The sequence below is a fragment of the Dipteris shenzhenensis genome, chromosome 14 (assembly GCF_047967505.1).
Source record: "Dipteris shenzhenensis isolate YYH24624 ecotype China chromosome 14, Dip_SZ_1.0, whole genome shotgun sequence".
NCBI classification, from domain to species: domain Eukaryota; kingdom Viridiplantae; phylum Streptophyta; class Polypodiopsida; order Gleicheniales; family Dipteridaceae; genus Dipteris; species Dipteris shenzhenensis.
The window spans coordinates 2,814,389-2,841,864 of NC_141609.1; the positions used below are offsets into that span (position 1 = coordinate 2,814,389).

Consider the following 27,476-nt stretch of genomic DNA (forward strand, 5'->3'; position numbering starts at 1 on the left):
CATTTTACCTGCTTCTTCAACCTCCCTTGATTCTGCATTAGATCTGCTTCCTGCCAGGCCCTATCCAGCCCCGTACAGCCTTGTACCCTGCTCCATACACTTGCTGATGTCAGCACCACCTGTCCCAGGTCTGCACAGCCTTGTACCCTGCTCCATACACTTGCTGATGTCAGTGCCACCTGTCCTAGGTCTGCATCTCTACGCAGTTCTTGCTGCAGCCAATCCCTGCTGGCCATGTGGCATACCCGCAGTTCTTCTGCCCTCCAGAAGGTGCCTTCTTTGTCAGGTAAGTCCATGAAAATTATGCTGCCCACATGGCAGCCTGTTTGCTGCCCATGTGGCAGCCCTTCTAACTGTCTTTTCCTTGCTGTGAGGTATTGCCCATGTGCTAACCCCCTTTCCAAGCTTTTCCCTCTGGGCATGTCTTGCCCTAGGTCTCCCTCCCCCATGCTCTCCTCATATGGGGGCTTACAGATGGGGAGGTGACCTTTCCAACAGATCCCACGACAACTGATGATGGCAATGGGCAACAGAAGAAGAGCTGGATGGCGAAGGATAGCAACAGTTATGGCAGGCACTTAGATGCAACAACACAAGCAACCTATGCCAAATAGAACTGATGCTTCCATTGTCATGTGCCGGGTCATAAGAAAGAAGATTACCCCCATTATCAGAAGCTTCGAACAGAAGGAGCCCCCTCAAGTGGTTCATCCGCAGCTTCAACTCCTACGGAGAAAACCTCGAGCTTGAAGATCAGCATAAGAGGGAGCCTCCCTAGTTTCCCAACATGTTTCAATTTTATGGCCAGGTTGGTGATCAGAAGGTCCTTTTCCTGACAGATTCAAGAGCTCAGAGGACATCATTTCCAACATGTAGCTTATTTCTTGCTCTCGCTATTAGTTCCTGTTCTCTGTCACCCAAGCTTACATAGTCGTATTGCAGCCATGCTACTTCTCCTCTGCATCATAGAGCTCTTGGTTCTGCTGCCCAAACTCCCATAGCATAAGTAGCACTCACCCTCTTTAGAAAACTCGTCCCTGAATTCGCAAAGTTTATGGTCCTCTCAAACTCCATGATCGAGACCCCTCCGTTGAGATGCAAACACCTAGATCCAGAGGCTCATCCTGTGAGGCAACGGCTCACCCTTCCAAACTCCAGCGGCTCTTCTATCCTCTCCCACCAAGCTTCCCTCAAAGCACAGCTCCTCGGACGCGTACCAAAGCTCTAACCTCCCAGCAGCTGTCCCCCCCCCGTCCCGAAGCTCCCAGTCACCTTCTCCCTAACTCACAGAGCTCACGAAGCTCTCTGCGCCACCCGCCTTCTCTAAGCAAAGCCCAGTTTACACTTGAATGTTTGACCAAGGTATGGCCACACCCTTGTAAAAGAGTGACCTGGATCGGAGAGGTGATTAGGTAAGTTATAATTTTGGGAAAGTGCCAAAATAGCTTCAAAATGTTCTAAATAACTTGTATCTTTGTGTGAAAACGATGATTCAGACAAGTAGGCCTCTCGAAATGGACCAGCTTTGAAGTTCTGCAGTTCATTGAAGCCAGTAACATTTCTAGATGGCCTTAGTTGCATCAAGCAACGCTTGGCAAGCTTGACTCCTTTCAGTCGATCCAGCATCAGATATTCATGCACTTCGAGCAGGCAGGCAGCCCTCAGGCAAAAGGGTGTCACAATTGTGAGAATTATACTGTGGTCTTCAGAAGGAAATAGTATATGCAACATCACCCCTGGTCAACCCCCGATACCTGACTTGTATGTTGGCTCCGCAACGCCTCATATGGGCATAAGCATGCCTCATAATCTTGGTACACAAAAACTGACCCTTCTAAAAGCTTTTAGAGATGCTAAGCCAGTGGAGTGGCACTTGCTCTGTGACAATCTCTTAAATACTGTTTTGACAACTCAGACAATCATGCCCTCAGACTTGAACTAGCTTCACAAATCTCACTAAATTCATGATCTGCAGAGTTACGTGCATCAGCACGCCTCCTGATCCTATCACACATCTCACTGCTGAGATGAGGCCCAATCTTAAAGTGAACAAAAAGTTGTCCTGAAGTACAAGAATGATCTCCATTCAGTATTTCCATGTGCCATAATTGGAGTTGTCTAGCTTAGCAGATGAGATGGCAAAGTCCCTCGCAGCTTGATGGGGTCTGCACCAGATTTAATATCTCGACCACTATCATCACATTCAGTCCACTCCTCATAAACTTTAATCCGCAAAGCAAGCAGATATGGAACACTCAATCATGCATCTCATACTCTGCCATTCTCTGCTGCACAGAAACCCTAACCAGGGTTGCAGATTCTCGATCTCAATGCTCGCCAGTGACAGGTCAATCAGCTGGGCCTGCAGGAAGGAACGACTTGTGGACCTTTCCATCCGAAGCCAGACGCATTAATGCTTACATGACACCAAAGACCATGCCTGAAGAGCAACGTCACTCTCTCCACATAATCCTCTACAATTACAGCAATGTTGGTTGATTCTAACCAAAAAGTGGGGTTTCCATATACCTCTGAGATAATATTATGTTCAAAAGCCTGTGCAATACAATTTTTAATTCTTATTCTTTTAAGAAGCATAATATCTACCAAACACCTATCAGCTATCAACTGCTATCTATGCCATTTTGCTAACAAGAAATCCGGTTAGTGAATAAACAACAGCTTGGAAGACATTCAACCTTATAAGAAAGTGGTGCACACAACAAGGACCAAGTTGATGGAAACACATTGCTATGCAGACGTCCAGTCTCGTGACCATCCTGATAAAGCCCCAAAACAGCCTCCCCGGAGCTTGGTTTCATGCAAGAAATGTATTTTGTATGTCTTGACATCAACAAGAGCTCCTATCCCTCTGCTAGTAAGAGAGAGAATCGTCAACTTGGGATATCACTAAGTCTTGGCATGATCAAATGTTCCTATCCCTCTGCTAGTAAGACAGAACCTGGATCCCTGAAAGTTCTCCACTACAACCAGTGACTCCTCGAGTTTGAAAAATACCCTCTCATCCGTTGTCAGATCCGCCTTCTGTAAGTCACACCAACTCTGATTTTACACGTTACAGAGTCTAGAGCCTCGACACTCAGATCCCTACCCCCAAAAAGAAAGGGCGCAAAAGTCTTCCTGAAGTAGGTGCTCATGCATTCGCTTGATTTAGACAAATGTACACTGCAGACAAGAGAAAGGGTTTCTAACCAAACAACTTCATCGCCTGCAAAAATGACAAAGCTTAGGTGTAGAGTTACAATGGGTATAAGAAACGAGCAATCGATGAAAACGAACATCTCTGGACCATGAAGGCAAGATGTGTTTGCATGCGAACCTAGATGGAGCAAGAGATTATCCACTACTCAAAAGGAAAAAAGAAAAGGACGTTGAAAAGTTTTAACAAATCCAAATGCCACCTACCTCAAAGCAAAGAAAAGTTACTGGAGAAAGTAACTGGCAGCAATTTTGAGGAACCTTGACACGTGTAGCAGCAGCAAATCAAATCATCCATTTGAACTTTTTATTCAAAAGACACTGAATCATCCGGAGAATATGTACTCCATATAATGCCCTGTGAAGCAGACATAAGGTTCCAGCTTGAACCTCAAATACTGCAACAATTGACGCTGCAAAAGCTGAAAGGAATCAGATCTTCCACCCTACGTTGAATAAAGTCAAAGGCAAAAAATTGTAACTCATATAGCCAGGGTCAAGTTTCCAGATCTAAAAGTTTTGACTTTATATCTATAAACCTAGGTTTCTGTTACAGGTATATGATGACCCGCCAAACTTGTGAAGTATGAGAACACATAATTTAGGAGTTAACACACATACTGATTTAAACTAAAGCCAATTGGTACAACAACAAAAGCGCAAGGCATATCTACTTCTCAGCCCTCTCTAATCTAAGCATCATAATTCACAATGATGTAAAGGCTGCCGCTTTAAAAATTACAACAGCGAAAATGGAATGCATCAGCTGAAAGGCGAACTCCGAGATGTCAACTAAAAGCCCAACATACGGGGCAGCGGATAAAGAACATGCTCAGTTCTTCCAGCTACAGTTATCTAGTTTGGGGCGTCCACCAAACAATGAAGGTACTGATAGGCACATAAAATCCCGCCGATGTGATCATTTTAACGCAGGACTAAGCCTCCATCGAAAGACTCCGACAACATGCTCCACATCACGTGAATGTATGTCTTCTGTATACGGACCTAGATTGATGACAAGCTTTTAGCTGTGCAATTCACATTCCAATCTGAGAATTATTCACTCCATTGCAACAGTTGCACCAAGGGCTTTCAGCTTCTGAACGATATCAGAAGCCTCCTCTTTGGAGATGCCCGTTTTCAGAGTCGCAGGGATTTTCTCTACAAGCTCCTTGGCCTCTTTCAGACCCAACGAAGTGAAAGTTCTGACTTCCTTTATGATCTTTATCTTCGACGCTGCGTCGTACTTTTCCAATTTCACGTCAAACGTCATCTTCTCGGGTTTCTTTTCCTCGGCATGAGGTGCCGAGCCCCCTCCTGCACCTTGCGTAGGCATCATACCAAAACCCATCATCGGCATATTGCCAATTTTTAATTTCTTCTTCAACAAATCAGCTACGTCAGAGACTTCCAGAACACTAAGCGAGAACATTTCATCAGCCAGTCTGACGACCTTGTCTGAAGGGCGACGACCCAGCTGCATCCAGTACTGGTCGTCGGAGAGCTCTTGGTTTGCAGCATTCTGCTGCGACAGCTGGGCCGAAGAATGAAAATGGGCGAGGGGGAAACAGGAGAATTGAGGAGGGGAAGCCGCGTTAAAGGTAAAGGGGTAGCGATGAGCGCAGAAAGCTGAGGTAGAACGAAAGGGGCGCAAAGATTGACGGATAAACGTGATACCAAATTGCGTCATGGTGGTGAGAAAGTTGCCGATCAGAAGAAACGTCCCCAGACGATCTCATGAACAACGGTCAAAAAGAGTGTGTTCGTCCCTCGACGACGGAGTCTGAAGAGTTAGCCACGATGATCTTGGGTCGCTCCAATAGACGTAACTTTAGAAGACGACAGTATTAAAACCCCACCCATCTAGGGTTTTAGGAGACGTGTAGACCTAACTCCCCCCACTGGTTTGGTTTCACCACTGCTCATCTCTACAAGAAGCCTCTTATTACATCACTTGGCACTAGAGGACACTACGACTATCGCACTTCAGAGGGGTTCGAGTATAGACTAGCAAGTGCAATCACTTAGTGCCATTTACAACCCCTTCGAATCTTTTTTTAGCCTTGCTCTAGCATTGAATATTTGCAAAAAGCAACGTCACCCTTCAATTAGTCCAGCAAACTCATTTCCCTTGGAGACGTAAAAGCATGCAAGATATGTGATCTCATCTTGGTGGGATTGTAAGAGTCCACGAGTCAAGCTTCAAACTTCCCTAGAGAGGAAGAGGTAGTGGTAAGGGGAATCATGACTCAATGAGGTAATCAAGGTTGAGTGGCAAGAATGAAGAATCTTTGCTATGATCACGCATATATTGAGAAAGAGACACCTTTTCATGGTGTCTTCTCGGCTTTTGGTGTCTCAACTACTTGATCCATCATTGCAAGGATGCAACATAGTTTTATTTCTTATGGAAGATGTTACGAGAATTGGGATTATCCCATTATTTTTCAGTATTTAGCTATGAGATATAGCATCTTGTCACACAGTTGATGCAGTGTGTGCTCGTTGTTCGTATGAGTGTGTAGCAGTGTGTGCACCACTTATGCGATGTGTAAAGTGTGTGTGCACCACTTACGCGATGAGGCGACTACATGTGTAGTAGTGTGTGCACCATCCGTACGCATGGTTGGATATATGGTTAGGGCTGTATGAGTGTGTAGCAATGTGTGTGTCGCATGCACCATCCATCTATGATTTGTTGATTTTACATTGCTTAAATGCTGAAAGATTGAATAATATTGGTGATTGATTCCAAGGTTTTTTATGCTTGAAATATTTGCATTATTGATGGATGTTGTGAATTTAGGGGAAGAGTAACTAATCGAGCAATGGCTATTGGCGGCAAGCATGATTCGCCATATTTTATGCACGTAAGGTGCAACCAATGATGCGGGGAATAAACAAGGCTTACTTTAAAAAGGCTAGTTTTTTAATTTACAAAGGCTCATGTACATATTTTAAGAAGAGCTTTGGGGGAGGACGATTGGGGAAATATCCACCATTAGATTTGATTTGCTAAATATCCACTGTTAGATTCTTTTAGTAGATTGAAGGTATGTGTGAGTCATTTTAATTGAAGCGTTGCTGGTGGTTGCGTTAAAAAAAAACCGTCTACTGCTCTGATCTTCCCAATAGGGTTCAATGCCTCTTGGTCCCATGGCTCGATCAAATGAAACGGCTGGTAAGTCATATCGGTAATGCAAACGCTGGCAATTGTTGATGGGAAAGAGCATTGATCTTCGGGAAAAAGCAGCAAGCAATAATTTACAATTCTCAGCGAACAACGGAATGCGATTGATGGAGGGAGGTTGCAAAAGCATACAGGGCGGGTCACGCAATAGACACAGCAGTTATGGGAAAATGGGATTCTCTTCCGGGAGTAATCGAGCTTTATCGAGGATCAAATCATCAACAAAATGGAGATGAAGAGTCAAGACGCGAGGGTTGAGGCGGCTAGCATTAAAATTTCGATCTCTTCTTTCATGAAAACATCTGGTGCTGAATTGATGCAAGAGTTTGATATATCGAAAGGAGAAGTTCAACATGGTAGCAGACTCTCTTAGCTGAATGCCAATTGTTAATGAATTGAGTTTTACTAAATTTCAAAATGATTTCCTACAGTCTTTAAACGGGAAATGTGAGTTTGATCCTCACTTCTCTGAAATATGGAAAGCAATTGGACGTAGGGATCCAACTAATCGAGGGGCTTTCACTGAGAAGTCGCATGGAAATGGCAGCATGCCACAAGGGTAGAGTATGTCTCGGCTAATAATAACCAGCTTTGCCAGCACAGACCTATCGGTGGTATCCGATTTAGCTACAAATAGATTTCTAGACCTAGTGTGAGCCTTCCATGTTTGGAGACCAACCTTCACGACTTGTTGATCTTTCCTTAGATAAATGTTGTTGGAGCTCCAATCATGGATCAATCCTACCATATGTAAGAAAGGTCTCCCTGGAATAGCCTCAAACCTAGGGTTGTTTTGGAAATCCATTACAACAAGGCGCACCCTATATGTGAGACCAAAGGTTTTGATTTTAATGTCCTTGAGTACTCCTATGGGATGAGCCATGCCTCCATAAGCTAATTTAACTACCAAGGAAGTACTCTCTCTGTCACGACTTCCCCACTTTTCCCAACATTGTTTCGTGATGATGGTAACACTTGCTCCTCCATCTAAGATTGCCATAGCTTTCTGATCATGGAAGGAGATGGGTAACACTGCATTTGTGTCATCACTCTCAAAGTATTGGCCCAGTTTGTTGACTGGCACCCTTGGAAGGTCTTGAGATTTTGATTGGGAGATTTAATATTCTTAGGATTCTGGATTGGGGTGTTACTATTTGCCCATTTATCCAATCCAAGAGGTCTCTCCATAGAGTAGGATTACCTCGTAATAGTGTCATGATGGGCATCTTGATCTCACTGGACAGGAATGAGGTTAACCCTGCAATGTCTCGAGGACTAGTGATAGGTTCCCTGCCTATTGATTTTGACTCTTCTAAGCCATATAAGGACATGTTGTCATCCTCCTTTGGTTGTTACAAGGCGGGTCTTCTTCAAAAATCCGTTGCATTAGGGTAGATCCCTCTGTTGAAGGGCATGACACACCTTCTTCATCTACCCTTTTCAAGTATTTGCAAGACTTTTGAGACTCGAGTGGTTATCTCATATCTTGGATGAATTGTATCAGCACTCTTAGTTGCCTTGAGCCCTTGCTCACATTCCTCTTGGCCCTTTCGTACAATTTTTGAGCCTCGGTGAAACCTTGTTTCCCCACCCATGGGTTGGGATATTCACCATGACCATTAGGTGTTGTGGCTTGGCCATGGGTTGAAGCCATTATCATTGCCTCATTTTGCCTCATGCGGGTGGTTATTGCTAGTATGTTTTGAGAGAGTATTACCAGAGGAAGATGATGTTGCTAAGGAGGCTGTATCTTCATCCGACCCATCTTGGATGATGACCTTATTTTTTTCCTTCCCAATATTTGTTGCACCCTTGCTTCAAGCATATGTAAGTAAACGGCAAACTGAGTGGGAACAGTATTTGCCCATATTAGAATTTGCATATAATAGTGCCAAACATTTCGCTACAGGTTTAAGTCCTTTCATGATGATGTATGGATTTCAACCAAGAAGCCCAATGGTAGTGGGACTTGAAAAAGAGAAGGTTCAAGCGGCCAAAGACTTTCTTGAAGATATGAATCAAATGCTTAAGTTAGCTAAAGATAGCGTAAGAAGAGCTTAGGAAAGAGCACAAAGCTATGCAAACCCCCATAGTAGAAGGTTGGAGTTTGAAGTAAATGAGAAAGTCTACCTCAAGGTACCTGAATCTTTAGAATCTCTAAAGATAGGTAAATGTCTAAAATTGTCTCCTAGGTATTGTGGACCATTCACAATACTTAAAAGAATTGGAGAACTTGCTTACAAATTAGCCTTACTTGAGGGATGTAGAGTACATCCCGTTTTTCATGTTAGTAGGCTAAAAAGAAAAGTAGGAGATGCTCGTTGGAAATGAAGTACTAGTTGAACTCATTGAACCTGCATCTTTACCACATGAACCAAAAAGAATTTTAGATAGATGTTGCCACTGTTTCTCCCAAGTGTAGGTTTCGAGGGTGTTGGTCACCTACAGTCATGTCATTGCTCGTTGTCGCATAGGTGTTCACAATATAGCATAGGTCCTCGGGTCGTATTCTAGTGAGAGTTTAGGCTAAAGCATGGAAAGCAGGTCTCATGCGCGCATGGGAGAGAAAAAGGGCTTGATCATAACGATTGATGGAGGCTCTTGCCTCTAGGGTAGTTCAAGGGTTTAGAAGGGGATTTCAGGGTTTGAAAGGGGAACAAGGTTGAGAGAGCTAACTAGGAGTTTCCAGGGTTTAGAGCGGGTTGCAGGGTTTAGGAGGAGTCCAAGGTTGAGGAGTGGAGAGCTAGTCTCCTTCGCGGATTCGAGGGGTAAGGGTTGAGGAGGAGGGACAAGGAAGGAGGAGGAAGAGGGAGGAGAGTGGAGGAGGAGGGAGGAGGAGGAGGAAGGAGGAAGAGGGAGGAGGGAGGAGGGAGGAGGAGGAGGGTGAAGGAAGAGGGAGGAGGGAGGAGGAGATGGAGGAGGAGGAGGGAGAAGAAGGGTAGGGAGTGCAAGGGAAAGGGCATGCTAAAATACGATAGTGTAAGAGAGCATAGACACAGTGGAGATCAATCACATGAACACAATAGTGATCTTGAACACTGAATCCCAAAGAGTGGGAGCTTCATTCCATTGAGAGATATTTATACATGTTGGTCTCTACACAATCCGTAGGTACCTCCATGGTGGGACCTCTTTTGTAGGAGAACTTTTGGACAAGAGTCCCTCCACTTTTAGGGGGGACCTTTTGGGTCTCTACACAAAGTGGGGGGACCTTTTGGGTCCCTACACAAACTAGGGGGACCTTTGAGTCTCTACACAAAGTGGGGGACCATTTGGGTCTTTGCACAAAGTAGGGGGACCTTTTGGGTCTCTACACAAAGTGGGGGGACCTCAAAAAGTGTAGGCTTTTAGTCTTTCTTTCTCTTTCTCTCTCTAGATCCCGATTTTGCAAGTATGATTGGATCTCTTCTAGAGAGAATTTTGGCTATTCTCATCCTTTAAGATTCATCAAACCATCTTTAAGGCTCAAAATCTTACAAGCGGAGCTTTGCCGCTACTCTACACACACAATGCTCTCATCATTGTCCTAGATTCCACTTCTGGCCCTTGTTGCCATAGGGTTAACAACTCCCCTGGACCGATTGGATTACCCATCCTTGGGTTATGGTTGAGTCTGCAGATGATCTTGTGCTGCGGTTGTCTTTAAACAATGAGTATGGTAAAGATGGCGACGGCGATGCATGGAGTGAGCTTGTTAGTGTCGATCTTTTCCTTGTAATCCACGAACACCGTAGATTGCTTGCTCAATTTTTAAGAAGCTAGTGTCAACCATTTCTTCGAACAAATATAGATAATGCCCTTGAAGAGATATGGCTCTTTGAAAGAGGCAATTTGTTGTTTGAGAATCTATCTATTGATTTGGATTGAAGCTAAAGTGCTAAGGCTTCACTATATTTTGCACTTTCCTTGAGTGTTTTGTCATAACTGCCTTGCATAATTAATGCATGTTTATACAAGGCTTTGATGAGTGTTTCTTGGCTTGTCCATTTGATTTTAGAGTCTCTATTGATTAACGGCCAATTGCGAGGAGCATCTGCACTATTTGGATCATGATGATTGGCATCCCATGGGTAGTGACGGGGTACCACATCAAATGTGGGATGCATGCAAAAGGAAGATGGAGCTTGTAAGTATTCAAGAAGATACTTTTCATTGAGCAGTTTTGGTCTACGCCAAGTAGGCCATGGCTCCAATTTGTTGCTGTTGTCTGGAGTGATTTGCGCTTGGCGGATACTCATTGAAATTCCAGAGAGGTCCCATCCTCCTCTTGATTGCATGTCTGGGTATTGCCTCCAAAAATCACCAATGGGATTACCAGGCATGGGAATCCTATCTGTATCTCATTGTTGCAACTCCCATGTGGGTGTGCGAATTGGATTATACAATTCTTAAAGCTCATTGATGGAATCATTAATGGTTTCTTCCATTGAAAACTCAAGGGAGATCAGAGGAATATGTGGTCTTGGGGGAGAGGAAGAGGTTATAGGGGAAAAGCTTGAGGTCAAAGTAAGTAGTAAATTTGAGAAGGTAGAAGTAGGGGTGTTGGTGGAAAGTGGAGGGAGAGCAGGGCAAATGGATTTAGCAACTTGATAGTCCTCAAGGGATAGATTGTCAAGTGTTGGAAAAAAGTTAGGCGTAACTGGATCATAGGAGTTAGATTCTTGGATTAGACGATAGTGTTGAGAGGCATGGGAAAGGAGGCACGGCAAGGAATATGGGTTAGCATGGATTTCTAGAAAGGTATGGAGGATAATGTTAGAGTTAGGGAGGGATGTGAGAAGATCAGTATAGAGAGTGGCAAGAGAGAGAAGATTAGATTGAAGGTAGACCATGTATTCCTTTGGCAGATCTTTGTCACTTCTGGTAGGCATTGACAGCTTTAATGTTGGATTTTTCTGGGAGTTATATCCCATGGAAGTTACTATTGATTGTTGCAGTAAGGGTAGGAGGTTGGCTACTACCCAAAGAGGGGTGCTTCCCATCAAGCATTCATATAGTAGTATTGCATCAGTCTTTAACCATATGAGATTTTCATGCACTAAGAGATAGAACACATTCTTCTCATCTTCATCCATCTTGATTTGCATGCTTGGATTAGGCGATAGTGTTTAGAGGCATGGGCAAAGAGGCATGGCAAGGAATATAGGTTAACATGGATTTCTAGAAAGGTATGGAGGATAGTGCTAGAGTCAGGGAGGAATGTGAGAAGATAAAAATAGAGAGTGGCAAGAGAGAGAAGATTAGATTGAAGGTAGACCACATATTCCTCTAGTAGATCTGTCGCTTTTGGTAGGCATTGACAACTTTAATGTTGGATTTTTCTAGGAGTTATATCCCATGGAAGTTGTTGGTGATTGTTGCAGTAAGGGTAGGAGGTTGGCTACTACCCAAAGAGTGGGGCTTCCCATCAAGCATTCATATAGTAGTATTGCATCATCCTTTAACCGTATGAGATTTGCATGCACTGAGAGACATAACACATTCTTCTCATCTTCATCCATGCTTATTGATTTGGTCCGATCAAGACCAGATACTGCATGTAACATCTTGATTTGCAAGCGTTTCCATAGTATGTGTATTCTTCCTTCAAGGTGTGCCCCTTGTTGGAGGACTGCAATAAGCTCTTGGTATAATGTAGTGATGCTCTGTAGCAAAAGATCTTGTGCTGACCCCTCCGCATCATCGGCTTGACCTAGTAGTTGAAGTTCCAACTTGGAAACTATTGCCTTTTGATTTTGCCACTTTATGCACTTGTCTTTATACTTACCCATAGTGTGGAGGTGTATGCAAGCCTTAGACTATTGAATTGTTGAGCTGCTTTTGGATGCCCTGGTAATTGATCATTAAGCACGCGGAGTTGGAGTATCTCTTTCTCTTGAGCATCTAGTTCTGCTTTGGTGTTCACAAGTATCTTCCTTGATGCCATGCATTCCTTTTCTAGTGTTTGAATTTGATGTTTACCTTCTTTGAGGCTGTTCTATAACTCATTGTTTGTGTCTATTGTGGCATGGAGTTAATCCTCTTTAAGTAGTAATCTTTCATTTAAGTGCACCATTTCCTTCTTGATATCATCACAAGTGACTTGCATTTGGGAGAGGGATAACTCGACCTCTTCCTTTCTGTTCAAGGCATCAGATAGCTATAGGTGTTTTTCTTGGAGAGAAACCATGGCTTGTAGGGCATCCTTTCTACTTTTTGCTAGAGCATTCTGTGCAAGGAGCTGTTGCTACATTTATTCTACCATGCTTTCCTTGAGCTTAATAATTTCAGTCTTGGCACTTTGCAACTTGGTTTGGAGTGATGGGAGCATCTGCCTTTCCATTTCTCTTTCCTGCTTATCTGACGCCATGGTATCAAATAATTGTGACCATTGTTGTAATTGTTGATTGTGATGCTATATGATCTGGAATGTGCTATGTCCTTTCTTATATTGGACATACAGTTGACTCCCATGTGCCCATGTGGAATTTTGATCTATTCCTTGAACAACAGTTTGTTGTATGGTGCCACTAGAGACATTTGGGGGTTGTGACTCCAGACTCGTGGAGTCGTCAACATTGGTGACTTGTGATTCTTGAAGAGGCATGCTATTTGGCTCACTTGCAAAGTCATTATGTGGCATGGTCTCCTCTTTGATTTCCATGCTCAAGTCCTTCTGTTGTGGGACCAAGAGGGAACTGAGTTGCATGATTCTTTGGCAGAGTTTCACATTATCATTCTCTAGAATCTGAACTCTGTTCAGATTGTCGCATCCGCATTGAGAGTAGGTGGAGGGTCTAATTCCCATTTTGGTGATAAGCAAGGATGGAAGTAGAGGATTGGAGTGATGACTTCAATCGATCACTACGTCGGCAAAGTGATTGTGGTCTTCCATCGACAATTCCCCGCACGGAAAGTTAAAAATAATGAATCTTAGGGTCCATAGTTAGATGCTAAAGAGAAAGACCATTAGTCACAATGTGAATTGTGTGGTTTTGGTTATGCACAACGTTGCTTTATTTTTGTTCTCAAACACATGATCTGGACCCTCCATAGCATCATGGCCATTGTGAGGCAATCTGGTTTATTGATCCCGAAGCCATTGAGAATCAAATTGTTGAGCCCTTCCTTCTCCTAGAAGCTAAAGAGGGGGAAGAACCCAACTAGAAGAAACATAGGCTAGAGCAATATGTGCCTGTTCCATGTAACCTCTCTTTGAATCAATAAAGACTTTATTTTTTAATTGATTTCTTTCTTTGTTGCTCAATATTGCTTCCTTTCTTTAAATTACATGTAAGCAAAATAGATATTGTAAAGACTAAAGTATAATAACATTTGTTTCCCCTAATATTGCATGTAAGTGAATCAAAGACAAAGTCATACAAGGAAACTAAATGATCTGGGAAGAAAGTAACTTTATTATATTGAAAGGAACCAATACAAGATTGAGATCGCCAAAGGTGTAATACACACATCAAACCTAACTATCACCCAAGGCATAGTACAGAAAGAAAACCTAAATATTTTTGCCTCACCTAAGGTGTACAATAAACTACATATCCTTTGTGGTCATTGTGACCCCGCTCCTCTAGATGGCAGCCAGTTGGACATCATCCATGAGGTCTACCAAGTAGGCCTAAGCTGTGTGCTATAGTGCAAGTATATGCCAAGGGGCAGGCTCTGCAACCCTAGTCTGTCTGTACAATCTAAACATCATGCCAAGATTGATAGTTTGCATGACATCATGCAATAGTTTCACAAAGTTCGCCTTCGTTGATAAGAAGATTGATAGACTTTTGACACTTGCGTATCTCTTGAAGTTCCATAGTCCTCTATTTGAATCTATGCTTCCTCACTAGTGGAGGACCACGAGTGGATGTCTTTGTCCTAGGCATAGTGGTGGTTGTTTTACTCATGGTGGGCATGGACAAGGTGCCTACTGTTGTGCCCCCCATGGCATGGAGGATGGGATCACATATCTTGCCTCCCTTTTAGTGATGCACCCTCGCGATGGAGTTTCTCATTGAGGTGATGTTGCTTCATCCTCTACTCCACTTGCCGTTGCATTGCTTCCTCACTCTCTTCTTCAGTATCCCCATCCTCTTCAATCCCATTGTTCTTCAGATAGGAATCTTCTTATGGTCTTGGGGGATGTCATCTAGTTGCCTCTTTTTGGGGTGGGGGGGGGATCGCTGAAGGTGTCTCCCCCTGCCTCTAAAGTTACCATGTCCTCCTCCATAGGACTAGTTTTCTTGAATTTACTGCATATTCTGATTTCTGCCACGGCCTCCAAATCAGCCTGCTCTACCTTTGCCTCTACCTCTTCCAGCATTTGAGTAGAAGATAGCTTCTTTTGAAGTTCCTCCTGAAGAAGATGCACCATCATTTCTCTGCTCTTCAGAAATAAGAAGAGCAATCAACTCGTCAAAATCAAGAAAATTCTCACGGACGGCAATGGATGTCCGGAATTGTGCATAATCCTTTCCAAGATCATTCAAGGTCACAAAAACTAAATCATCATCTTCCATTGGCGACCCAATAGAAGCAAGTGCATCTACAATCTTCTTCACCTTCATGTGGTAGTCATCGATGCTGCTTGAGCTGCATTTTCCTGGCTTGCGTATTTGTGCTATAGATTTTTGTCAAAGTATCTCATGCCTCCTTCGGCGTGCTTGCATCCTGAATATGCACAATCATAGAATCCAAAATATTGATAGACAACCAGTACATAACTTTTCTGGCTCTCTCATGCCAGCCTTTAAATGCCTACGACTCATGTTGATTGGGAACATTAGGAATAACTGGTTCTTATTCAGCTCCAATAATGAACTCCCAATAGCCTTTTCCCTTAAGGAAATTCGTCATTCTAAACTTCCATGCTTGGAAGTTGTTCTTGTCAAGCTTTTCAGTGACAATCTGTGAAAGAGCATCTTTTCTAAGTGCCTGTGGAAAACTTCCACCACCAAAACGGGCCCAAAAATGACCTCTCACCACACCACAAAGTGCTTATATTGCCCTCTTACCACACTCCTCTTACCACGCTGCAAAGGGCTCCCAATCTGAGATAGTGCACTCTTGCACTTTTCGGCTGTGCTACCTACAGAGATTTGCTCCCAAACTCAAAAAAAAAGGAAAGCAACATTGATCCTCTTACTAGGACACCGTGAACTTGGTTTGCTTTCTTGAGCTCCTTACCATGAACCGAGCTCTGATACCATGTGAAGAGAGTGGGAGAGAAGGAAGGAGTCTCACTTGCAGCTTTCTCACATACACAATGGGGGAATATACACAAAGGTGGAGGCTGAAAATAGTTTTCCTCTTCTTAGTTCTGAAAACCAAAGAACTCTCTTAGTACAAAAGAATAGGTGAACCCTATATGTGGGTCTCAAACCAAACTCAGCTAACTAAGGTGGCATACTAACTGTGCCATTAACTAGAGTACATAAAGCGAGCTGTCAACCAGCTATTATTCATGAACGGTGTACCAACCATATCTACAGCTAACAAGTTGGTAACATAAATGCACAACGGTCACCCTAGCATATCACGAGTGGAGCTCGATATCTCAACAAGGTGGAGGGGCAAAAAAAGTGGGAAAATGATGATGTGGTAGTTGGAGTCACATGGAAAACTGTGCCTAGCAAGGGGTGTGCCTATGGGGAACTATACTAAGGTGGAACCTGTGTGCATATGCAGCATGCACAGTGTGCTTGGCAAGGGATTATGTGCCACATGGCAAGGAGACATGGCAAATGATGTGGCTTTGCTGACTGGGATAATGATGTGGCTTCCACGATTGGACCTACTGACATGGCATCAATGATGTGGCAATACAATCAACTATTGATGTGGCTAGTATGGGTCAACTAATGTGTCGATGACGTAGTACAGTGGGCTGGGACTCATGTGGCAATGGTGAGATAGATATGATGATGTGTATCTAAAGGATATGCTACCACGTGGCCTCTCGTGGAGCACACCATGTGTCACAAGGGTAGCCAAACCCTTGTGAAGATAATTCAATGGAATCTTTTGAGATTCCATCTTAATCTACAAAAGATTCTAGTTTAGAGTAGATTTCCATTAGTGGAGAGGACCATTTTGTCATTGTGCATGGAGTATAATGCACATTTGTTGTTGATGGCATTGCGTCATGGCTACTGCAGAGCATCTGCAATCATTTAGTCTCTAAAGATCCATTTAGGTTGGAGCACTGGAGCTTGTGGTGAAGGCATCAACAAAAATGGCAGTTGTTTGGCTGCCGCTGTGTAGGTAGCCGTTGCATGCATGGAGAGGCATCTTGAGTCTGGTTGTAAGCTGGTTGTAAGTCTATCATCAAGTACCGGGCCGCTGAGATGCTCGTTACCTGTTTGGCACTGGTGGAATGTAGAAAGAATCATTTCACACAAGACATGGTAATTTGTAATTTGGTATGTGGACATATTGGGATGTAATTTCACATAGTACTTACTAATTTGTTTCCTTTTTTGGCAACATAGTGTATATGCTCATGCACCATACTTTGCATGACATTATGGAAGCATTGTAGTGTGGTCCACTTAGGGCATGGAAAGATTGCATTGGCATGCACATTGTGCATATAGTGAAGTGACACAACATAGGGGCAATAGAACTAAGTCGAGCCCAATTGTTTAATTGGTTCAATGATTGCACACATGCATATTGAACTAAGAGCAGCTGCAACACTAGCATTCAAAGAGTCATTAGTGTCCCATGCAGTGTGAGATGTTAATGCTCAGCATAGAAGGAAAATATACAATTCATCAAATACAAGGCAGAGTCATGCAAGGTGGCATGCAACCCATCGCAGGGTGCATGTGCGTGGAGTCAGATGAAATTCATGGTGTGGACTCTTCCAATGTGGATGGCCATGCATCAAATTTATAATCTATTTATTATTTTTATTATGTGATCTACATTAAAGTTGATGTATAGAGGCTATGAGTTGTAATAGAAAAGGGAAATTTGAGTTCATGCATGTCAATTATAAATTTTCAAATCAAGGTTGAGTCAATTTTATGTTTTTGGAGTTCAGGGTTGAAAAAAGTTATTTTTAAAAATTAGGATTTTGGGCCCTATTTAAGGGAATTGGGTCTCATTTTCATTTCATCGTTTTAAGAGATTTTAACTCTAACACTTCCACTCCCCTCCTCTTCCTTGAGTTCTAGACCCCACCCTTACTCTTACACCATCTCTTTCTCCCTTTCCATCCCCATGGCCAAGACCAAGTAAAAGGCCAAAAACCTTGGCCACCAGTTGACCATTGTGCATTTATGTCACCGACTTGTTAGCTGCAGATGCGGTTGGTACACTGCCCATGAATAATAGTTGGATGACAGCTATCTTTATGTACTCTAGTTAGTGGCTCAGTTAGTATGCCACCTTAGTTAGCTGAGTTTGGTTTGAGTCATGCGGTTTCACATCATCACATTTCCTGAAACCCAATCACCATCAGTACAGTAAGAAGACCAAGTTTTTAGAGGCATTGGTTGATTGATCAGTGGGTGGCTTTGCACATCATTTGATTTTACACTCATAGGCCACCATTTGAAATCCTATTGGCTATTTTTTGGCATTGTGCCCACATCATTTCAAGTGTTGTAAAGCCTCTTGACTATTCCCAACATCATTTGCCACAAGCCTTGTAATAGATTGGTATATATTGCAGTTCTTCTTCACTGATAGTTTAGATTTTAGTTTTGACATAGATAATGTTTTGTAGTTGATTCAGACAAAGTTTTTCACAAGCACTTTGAGTATTATCTTGCACCATGTCTATGACTAGCAACCTTAATTTTTGGAGACATCTGCTAAGTTAGACAAATCAAATTACAGCACATGGAAATATGGAATGGAGACCATTCTTGCACTTCAATACAAATGGGAGTATGTCGATGGGTCTACACCTAGACCATATGACGGTTTAATAGCAACTACCACCATTGTTGCAACATAAGTAGAAGGTTCTACACCTCTACCAATGGTGTCCACATCTATAGTAGATCTTGCCATTACCTGAGCACAAGCAAAATGGGACAAGAAAGAAAAATATGCATATCATTTGCTCAAACACAATGTGCAAGATGTCATGCTAGGACAAATCAACACAGTGAAGACATAGAAAGAAGCATGGGATATGTTCGCACCTCTTTACGAGTCTAAGAACACATCTAGGATTGCCACATTGAGAAACTAGCTCAACCAGAGCTTCAGCAATAGCAATGAAACTGATCATGCCTACATACTCAGAATCCAGGATTACAACAATCAATTCATAGCAGTGGGAGAGACTATGAATCCTGCAGAAATAGTTCAAGTCATCCTAAATGGACTAGGAGAGGGATGCAAGAATCTAGTCCAAAGTATTGCCATTCAACAACAAATTTCAACACTGCAAGAATCACAATCAATGTTAATTGGTGAAGAACTCAAGATTCAAGCCATTCAAGCACGCAGATGTCATTCCAATGATCAAGCATTCGCAGCTTCAAACATGAGGTAGAGGTAGAGGCAGGTCACCTTAGTGAAGTAGTTATCACATCAATATCAACGTCATAATCAAAGTCAAAATTAGCAATAGCATCCATAGCAACATCAATGTCAGCATCCAAGAGGAAATCATTCCAATTGAGGAAGATTTCAAGAAAGAGGAAATGCATCCACCAAAGTGTCAAATATTCAATGCAACTACTACCATAAGTTTGGACACTATGAAAGTGATTGCCACATGAAGCAATATGACCAAGGAGGTCAATTCAGTAGCAATCGAGGGGATTTTCGTGAAAGAGGAAATCATCATGGTGGACATTCAAGTCACAATCATTATGCCAATGGACCTGAGAATATGGCAAGTGAGGATATGCAAAAGACTGATACAGTGTATCTTGACATTAATTGCAATTCAAAAGGGGAATGCAACTATCAAGGTGATCAATCTAATCAAGATCCTTGGTACATCAACAACGGCACATCATCACATATGACAAAGCATTAGGAATGGTTCACAGAGATGAAACCCCATTAAAAGGACAAAAGATTGTTATCTACACGGTAGATAACACACCAAATTCAGTTTAAGTAAAAGGCATTGTCCTATGAACAATTTCACTGGTACTAAAGGATTGGTGAAAAATGTACTCTATGTTCCAAAGCTTAGCAAGAACCTCTTGTCAATTGGGCAAATGACATAACACAATTACAAAGTCATCTTTGACGGAAATGAATGCACTATCAGAGACAAATCCAGAGGATATCAGCTAGTAGGAAAAGCAGTCAAGGACTTCAATACAGATTTACATGCCATGTTAGCTCAATAGCAACTGATGCCACTTTCTGCAGTATGGCACAAGAGATATGGACATGTCAATTTCAAAAGCTTGATGTAGCTAAGAAATCAAAATATGGCAATTGGAATTCCGAAACTACAGTTTCTTGGAAAAGTTTGTGAAGCATGTTGCTTCGGTAAACAAAAGCGAAATTTTTTTTGCAAAAACACCTCTCAAGCAAGAGTTATTCTCGATTTGATACACACAGATGTATGGGGTTATGCATAGACCCGTAGCATCAATGGTTCACTTTACTACTTAACTTTCATTGATGACTACGTCAAATATTATTGGGTCTACTTTCTGAAAGAGAAATATGAAGTCTTTTCTAGGTTTCAAGAATTCAAGGCCTTGGTAGAGAACTAGACAAGTAGAAAGATCAAAGTCATGAGATTAGATAGAGGAGGTGAATAAATGTCTTCAACATTCATGATTTGAAGACGATTCACTTGTGTAGTTACTCCTCAATAGAATGCAAGAGTTGAAAGGAAGAATGGTACTTTAGTAGATAGTGCTAGATCAGTGAGAAGCATCTTCTAAATCAGTATTGGGCAGAAGCAATTGCCACTGCAAACTACTTGCTTATTTGACTTTTGATCGAACCGATTCCAGGCATGACACATTATGAGCTGGATACAAAAACCAAGCATTGGGTATCTCCACATATTTGGTTGCATAGCATTATGCATATGCCCACATACATGACAACCATCGCAGAAAGTTGAATGTGAAGCCATATAAATGCATCATGGTTGGCTACAGTGAAGAAATCAAAGCATACAAGTTGTATGATCCCATCAACCGAAAGGCCATTATCCCCAGAGATGTAATCTTTGATGAAGAATTAGAATGAAAAACATCAAATACACAAGAGATAGACACACAGATTACTCAGTTACCCACATAAAAGGTTGATGAAGAAGAGTAAGAATTGCTAGAGGCACCCTGAGAAGAGTAGCAACTCAAATGGTCTACCAAAGAAAGCTACCATCATGGCCATAGAAGAGCTAGTCTACATTGAAGACACAGTTGACAAGTCAAAATGGCAAAGTATACAAAAACAACACTTGGGAATTATGTGCATAGACATGCTTCTACATTGGGAAGAGACATAATATTATATATATGACTGGACATTAAAAAGAGAGGAAGGACATCAACTTGAGGGCTTGATATGAAATAATACACACCTCGGTGGGGATTCTTGGTACCCCAGCTCTTCACTTTTGGCACTTTACACAAAAGAATTGAGGGGATAGAAATTGAACATATTTGATAATATTAGCTCCTCACACTACCCTAGATATTATATCCTATTGAGAAAATATTTAATAATTAAAGTCCTCGGAGGCCTCAAAGTCCCCCCCAAGGAGAAAATAAAGGCTCTATACTCGACCTTGCACATATAAACATATATACTTATATACATATTTATATACTTGTGTATACATGTAGATAGGATGTATAGAATCCATGGATACATGGACATATGTATAAGGTTGAAAGCCAATATCTAATTGATTTCTTTCATTGTTGAAGCATATGTAGGTAAGTAGGCATAAATATGTATACATAGACATGGTTATTGACCTACATGTATATTCATATATACATGTATATATACACATATGTGTACCTCTACGTATTAATATATATGTGGAGGTGTACATATATATACATGTATTAACATTATTGAAGATACATAGGAAAAGAATAGGAAAATACCTTCACAAGGTGCTTAACTTTATACATGGAGGTTATTCTTCAAAATCGAATAATATGGCCTTAGGAGTATGTGCATACCCCTTGCAAGTACCACTTACTCTACACGAATTAGAAAAATCTTGAGGATCTAATTACAATCAAGAGGACGTGCACAGAATGTAAAGTGGCCATTGCCCTAGATAGCACTGGAATTAAATGTCCATGACCTTGAGCTGCGCAACGGTAGTGTGATGAATTTGCAACATAGGATACCCATTGTCTCCCACTTCTATTTGTCCTCGGGAAGGAAACTAGAATCCAAGGCCTCCAATAAACTGCACACGGGCAAGACAGTTCTAGCAGAGAGTACCACTCAGTCTAAGAGGATCCAAGGGACCTCAAGTGACCCACGCCTTCAATGGTCTTCTGAACTTGAATCTCGAGGACAGGCAAATGGCTAGAGCAAGGGAAATCTGAGAGCCCTCACATTGAATGTCCAACCGTCATCCAAAAGTGGGAGAAGCCATCGATGACAACATGGAAAACATGCCTGAGGAGACACAGGACACTGGAAAGTACCTAAGCCTAGAAGGCTGAGGAACAATGCCGATGAGAGAACCTTCACACCCTCATGAGAAATGGAGGCAACACAGGTGAGCTCCCATAGTTGCATTTCATCCCTCTGGGCCTTCCTTCCAAGCTTAGATAGAGGCATGTATGGTATGCATCAACTTTGCACCCTTTAGCATTATACACTAGACTCCCAACTCTGCAGAATCGCCATGAGAGACTCGGACAGAATTTGGGCTAAGAGATTTGAAAAAGTATGGGATAAGAACATCTCAAAGAAACAATCTTGCATGCTCTGGTTAATCCTGCACAAAGGAGTCTAGTCAGCTAGTCAAGCGCGAAGGATAGGCCACGATGATGGATTGTAAAAGAGATGTCGATGTGCACAGGAGGACATCCCACACCTCTTCCTAAGCTATAAACTATCCAAAAATTTGTGGGATACAATCCAGCTACATCAAGCTAGTTCCCATTTATGCCTACTTGTTGCTGTTGGGTGACACGCCTAGCAGACCCTCCCCCCAATTAGAATTTTATCCATGCTTCTGCATTGCAGTCCATATGGTTTACTTGATGCGCAAAAGTTTTTAATGATAATAACGTGGATGCTACTCACTTTTTTCTAAATCTATGTTTGCAGCCAAGAGCGAAGTGATACTTTGCAAAAAATTCTCCAAACCCAAACTCAACCTACAAGTGTAAGTTTAGAAAGAAGACAACTTTGCAAAAGAGGAGAACACACTTCTGGCACAACGACACAATCTTGCACAAAGTGCGGTGAAAGAAAGAGATGAGATACGATGCCACCAAGAGCATATCAATTTGGCAACCTAGGGACCTCAACCTCTCTCCCCCACTTAGGTTGTGTCCCTATCCCCATCAGTCCCATTATTGCAACTCTAACTGATCCTCCGTCCCCCTTTCTCGATGCGAGCACCTCAGTGCCACATGTGCCATCCACTCAAGCTCAGAAGACTACTGCTTCCCTAGAACCTCAGAAAGCCTCACCACCCCCACCCTCCTTCAAGAGACCCATCTTGCGGGCTGACCCTGCAAGTGCCTCTGTTAAAGTGCACAACAAGAGTATGTCAAAATAATAGTTCCTCCAATCTTTATAGAGCGACCCAACAAAAAGCTATCTGAACACTATATTAGGGAATATGGGAATTTTCAAATAATTTGGGACTTCCCAATACGGTTAAGAATTGGCCACATGGTCAAATTTGAACCCATTACTTGAACGTGGAGTCCATCCTAAACACCATATTAGGGAATCCTCCCAAGTCCCACTTTCAAATTAGGATTCAAGTTTTGGCCACATGGTTAAATCTTAACCCTTTACTTGAAAGTGGGACTTGGGAGATTCCCAAATTCTCCAATATAGTGTTTCTGGGAAGGGATAGAAGCATAGACAATCATGTCCCTACATGCACATTCCAAGTACTATTGTTATCAGGGTTATTAGTCATGTGGTTTTGAAGGAAGACATGAGCTAACACTTTTGACTTATCTATCACCCGTTCTATCTCAGTATGACTTGTTTTGACAGAAGTCTCCTTGTGCTTCTTCTCCCCATGCTACTTCTACCCTATATGGGGTAGAGAAATTTTTATGTAAAATATAGTCTCTTTTTGTGACATGATAATGATAATATAAACCCGCATTTTTGGGGGAAAAAAACATTTGTGCAAATGCATCTTGTGAGATGCCTCTTATGTCGTGGAAAGCTCCTAGCTACGTATTTTTCAATTAACCAAATTTCATGATGATTGAAATGTATTAGTCACAATAATTCATCACATTATTATATTTCCAAGAACACTATATATCTAGCTCGACAGTACAATAAAAGAAAATAAAAATCAAGAATTCCTCACACACATGTGTATGCTAGCTGATAAGGGAATTGTTCATAAGATCAAAGTTGGATTCCTCTTGGTGTCTCATGCTCATCTTCAGATAGATCAAATGTTGTGATTACATTCTCCAAGAATCCTAGAAAAAATGATGTATTCAATTTGGTAGAGATGATGGATCATGTGAAATAATATTATATTACATAGCCTGAGGTGAATCACTTGAAAGAGACTTATGATTTCAATAGATTTATTCAAGGTGGAGAAGGTGAGGGATATTGTATCAAGAAATTGCATGACTTGAGCATTTAGCATCAATTTCTTATAAAGAAAAGGGCAAATCAAAGAACCATAATTATATGGTAAGCAATATACTTCATGGATTACAATTTTTGTACTTCATTAAATTCAATTTTGGTGCAAGAACTTTAAGTGATTGATAGTGAGGTGAAGCACACACAAGATTAAAGAAGGGACGTACACTATGAAAGATGCATGTCTAAGAAGATAATAAAACAATGCTTGACTAGTTGTGCTTGGAAACTGACTTAACATACTTTGTTTGAGCTCTCCCTCTAGCTTAATGAGTCATATGCATGGCCTCACAAGTGGATTTTGGCTTATAATAATTGCGATTGAAACATCGATAATCATTAGCCCAAAAAGAACTTGCAAGCTTGCGAAGGTATCAAATATAAATATACATATAAATAATTGAATGAATGAATGAATAATAGATCTCTCTCTCTCTATGTGTGTGTGTGTGTGTGTGTGTGTGTGTGTGTGTGTGTATGTCTATGTCTATGTATTTGTATATGTATATGTATATAATACGTATATATGTATGTGTATGTAAAAGTTTATATATATAATTGGTTGTGTCATTACCTCGATAGCCTAATAGTTTGTACAAGGTGATTTCATTTAGAAAAAGATAAAATAAAAATAACCTTAAAGGCATTTGGAAGCAAGGTTCAACAAAAAACAAAAACCTTGATTAAACTTTAACACTAGTTCAGTAGAAGGTCATAAAAATGTCCTAGGACACTTTTATGTCTTGTTAACTTAGCCACTTCCTAGAATTATTCAAAAGCATAGATAAGGTATTTTGGGTACCGTTTTGGTTATTTTTAAATACTAGTTTAGATGCTGAAAAAAACTTGGGATTATTATTGATTGGAACTTGCACCTATTACTTTGAGTTCTACCTAAAGTTTTAAGGTCAACCTACACTGAAATATCAAGCTATTTTTTCAGGTTTTGGTTAAAATGGCCATACTTCTTAATTACACTGAGTTTTTTTAGATTTTAAAAGTCCTAGAGTGTAAGGATAACTATAATGCAAATTTTTATATTGCTTTGGAGCTATCATCTAATTATGCCATAGAGAACATACGTTGCCAACTTGGAGAGCACAAAAAGGATTACCTGATCTAATTGACAACCCAATGATGCAAAAGTATATCATATGGCCACCAAGTGGGGAGCATTAGTAGTGGTGTACAGTGTTAATAAGTTTTGGCACAAATCAATTAGTCTTCTACACTGATCATCAAGCCTTGCTATATCTAGTTAATTGATCTTGCAGAATTGGCTAAATAATTGGATGGCTTCTATTTTTACAAGAGATTATGGTGTGAGAAGGGATATAACACATTTGAGATCATAGTGCCAATGTGCCAAATAAGGAGTGATGAAGAAGTAACTGGAGTGGAAGATGACTTGTTTCATGCTCCACACTTCCAAATTGATTCAAATCCTAAATGGTGTGCAAATATAATATGATATCTAATGTCAAGAAGGGAGTTTGAATTCAAGATTGTGGTGCAAAAAAAGGTACAACATTACATTGCAAAATAGCATATGCCAAGTAACTACTACTGGTGAGACAAAGCAACCGACAATGACTTGCTTTGTGCTCCACTCTTTCAAATTTATTCAACTCCCAAATGGTGTGCATATATTATAGAATGTGTAATGTCAAGAAGACCATCCCCGCCCTTAGACCACTAGAAGTAAGTAGAATTGATCCTAAAGGATTTTGAAGGTAGCACCATGTCAACTCATAGCAAGATAGTTGTACAAAATGGGTAAGGATCAAGTTTTGAGAAGGTGTGTGTAATGTCACATGAGATCCTTCAAATATTAAGGGAGGTCATCATGAACAAATAGTAGTTGGCCATTTTGCTAGAGAATTATTGCTAGGAAAGTTTCTCCTAGTAGCATATTGGTATTCTACCTTGTGGAAAGAAACCTTTGAGCATGTCAAAGCATCTGCACCAGAGGACCAACAAACCTTAACACAATGACTTTAAACCCCTAACCACAATAGGTACGCAAAATCCATTTGAGAAATTGGGCAATGACTCTATGGGACCAATTCATCTAGTTGTAAGAGGCACATAGGCTCGATATATCATAATTGGAACTAGTTATTTTACAAAAATGGGACTATAGTTGATGTGAGAAGCATAACAAAGTTACTTTATGAACAAGTAATCACCACGTATGGATGTCCATTGGAGATTATATCTAATGAGGGTATACAGTTTATCAATGATGTGCGAAGAGAACTCTTGACTTGCTTCATGGTAATACATCAACGTAGTACTTCCTATTACCTACAAGGGAATGGACAAGTAATGAGGGTATACACTTATCAATGATGTGCTAAGAGAACTCTTGACTTGCTTCATGGTAATACATCAACGTAGTACTTCCTATTATCTACAAGGGAATGGACGAGTAGAGTCATCAAATTAAAGGCTTCATTCTATGGGGTATTAGAGCATGCATCTATGTACCTTCAAATTATGATGGTGGTGGATCAAGCTGACCTCCACGCGCGAGATGGTCCAGCGAAAGGTATCGAGCATGACCTTCATAAACATTTTTCCTCATATGTTTGGAGTATCGTGCAAGCAATTTCAAACCCGGTAATAGTCCACCACCCTTTCACAAGGGTAGGAGCATATGAGGAGCAACAACTTAATTGTTGTCAAAAGAAACCATAGGCTTGCATAATGGCAAATGAAAGTCCAAAAGTACCCTCAACTGAAGAAGCTCATAATTAGACGACCTTAGAAGTCTTTCATAGGATCCCTTTACACATCATCGCCTTTAAGATCACCCCCAAGAGGTCTTTTTAGTCTCATTAGGCTATCTCCACCCTTGGCCTTCCCATTGACCTTGACTTGATAAAAAGGAGGGGCGAGGAGCCTGAAGAGGAGAGGTGAGAGGAAAATGGCTCCTGTCTGACTACGAAAATGGCTCAAGGGCTCTCAATCCATTTTCTAAATAGGTGGGAGGCCCATCTAGGTCGCTAGTGGGCTCATATGCAATCTGAGCTGATCATTTAACACACTATATGAGAAGCAAAGTCTACCTAAAAAATCATTAGAGACACAACAAGAGCCCATAAACAAGATTGAACCAAATTATGACACATCCTCATATAGAAGATGAATTTTTAAAAAACTTGCTAAAAACTACAATAGAATTAAAACATGTGTAAGGTGACGCCCGGAAAGGGGGTCGGAATCTGAGAAGATTCAGTCACGAGAATATTCTCAAGGATTCCTCCTAGATCGTCCTCCAAGCCGAAAAATTGTG

At 41.4% G+C, this 27,476-nt stretch overlaps 1 protein-coding gene across 1 annotated transcript; it reads right to left on the bottom strand.

Moving 5' to 3' along the window:
* Positions 1 to 3,512: 3,512 nt before the first annotated feature.
* On the bottom strand, positions 3,513 to 5,049 carry LOC147894067 (uncharacterized). The gene is made up of 2 exons (XM_087384975.1): positions 4,225 to 5,049; positions 3,513 to 3,632 (listed from the first exon to the last, which is right to left on the bottom strand). The coding sequence occupies exon 1, from the start codon at positions 4,907 to 4,909 to the stop codon at positions 4,280 to 4,282; it is 630 nt and encodes a 209-aa protein (XP_087241101.1). The 5' UTR covers positions 4,910 to 5,049; the 3' UTR covers positions 3,513 to 3,632; positions 4,225 to 4,279.
* Between the last annotated feature and the right edge of the window lie 22,427 nt (positions 5,050 to 27,476).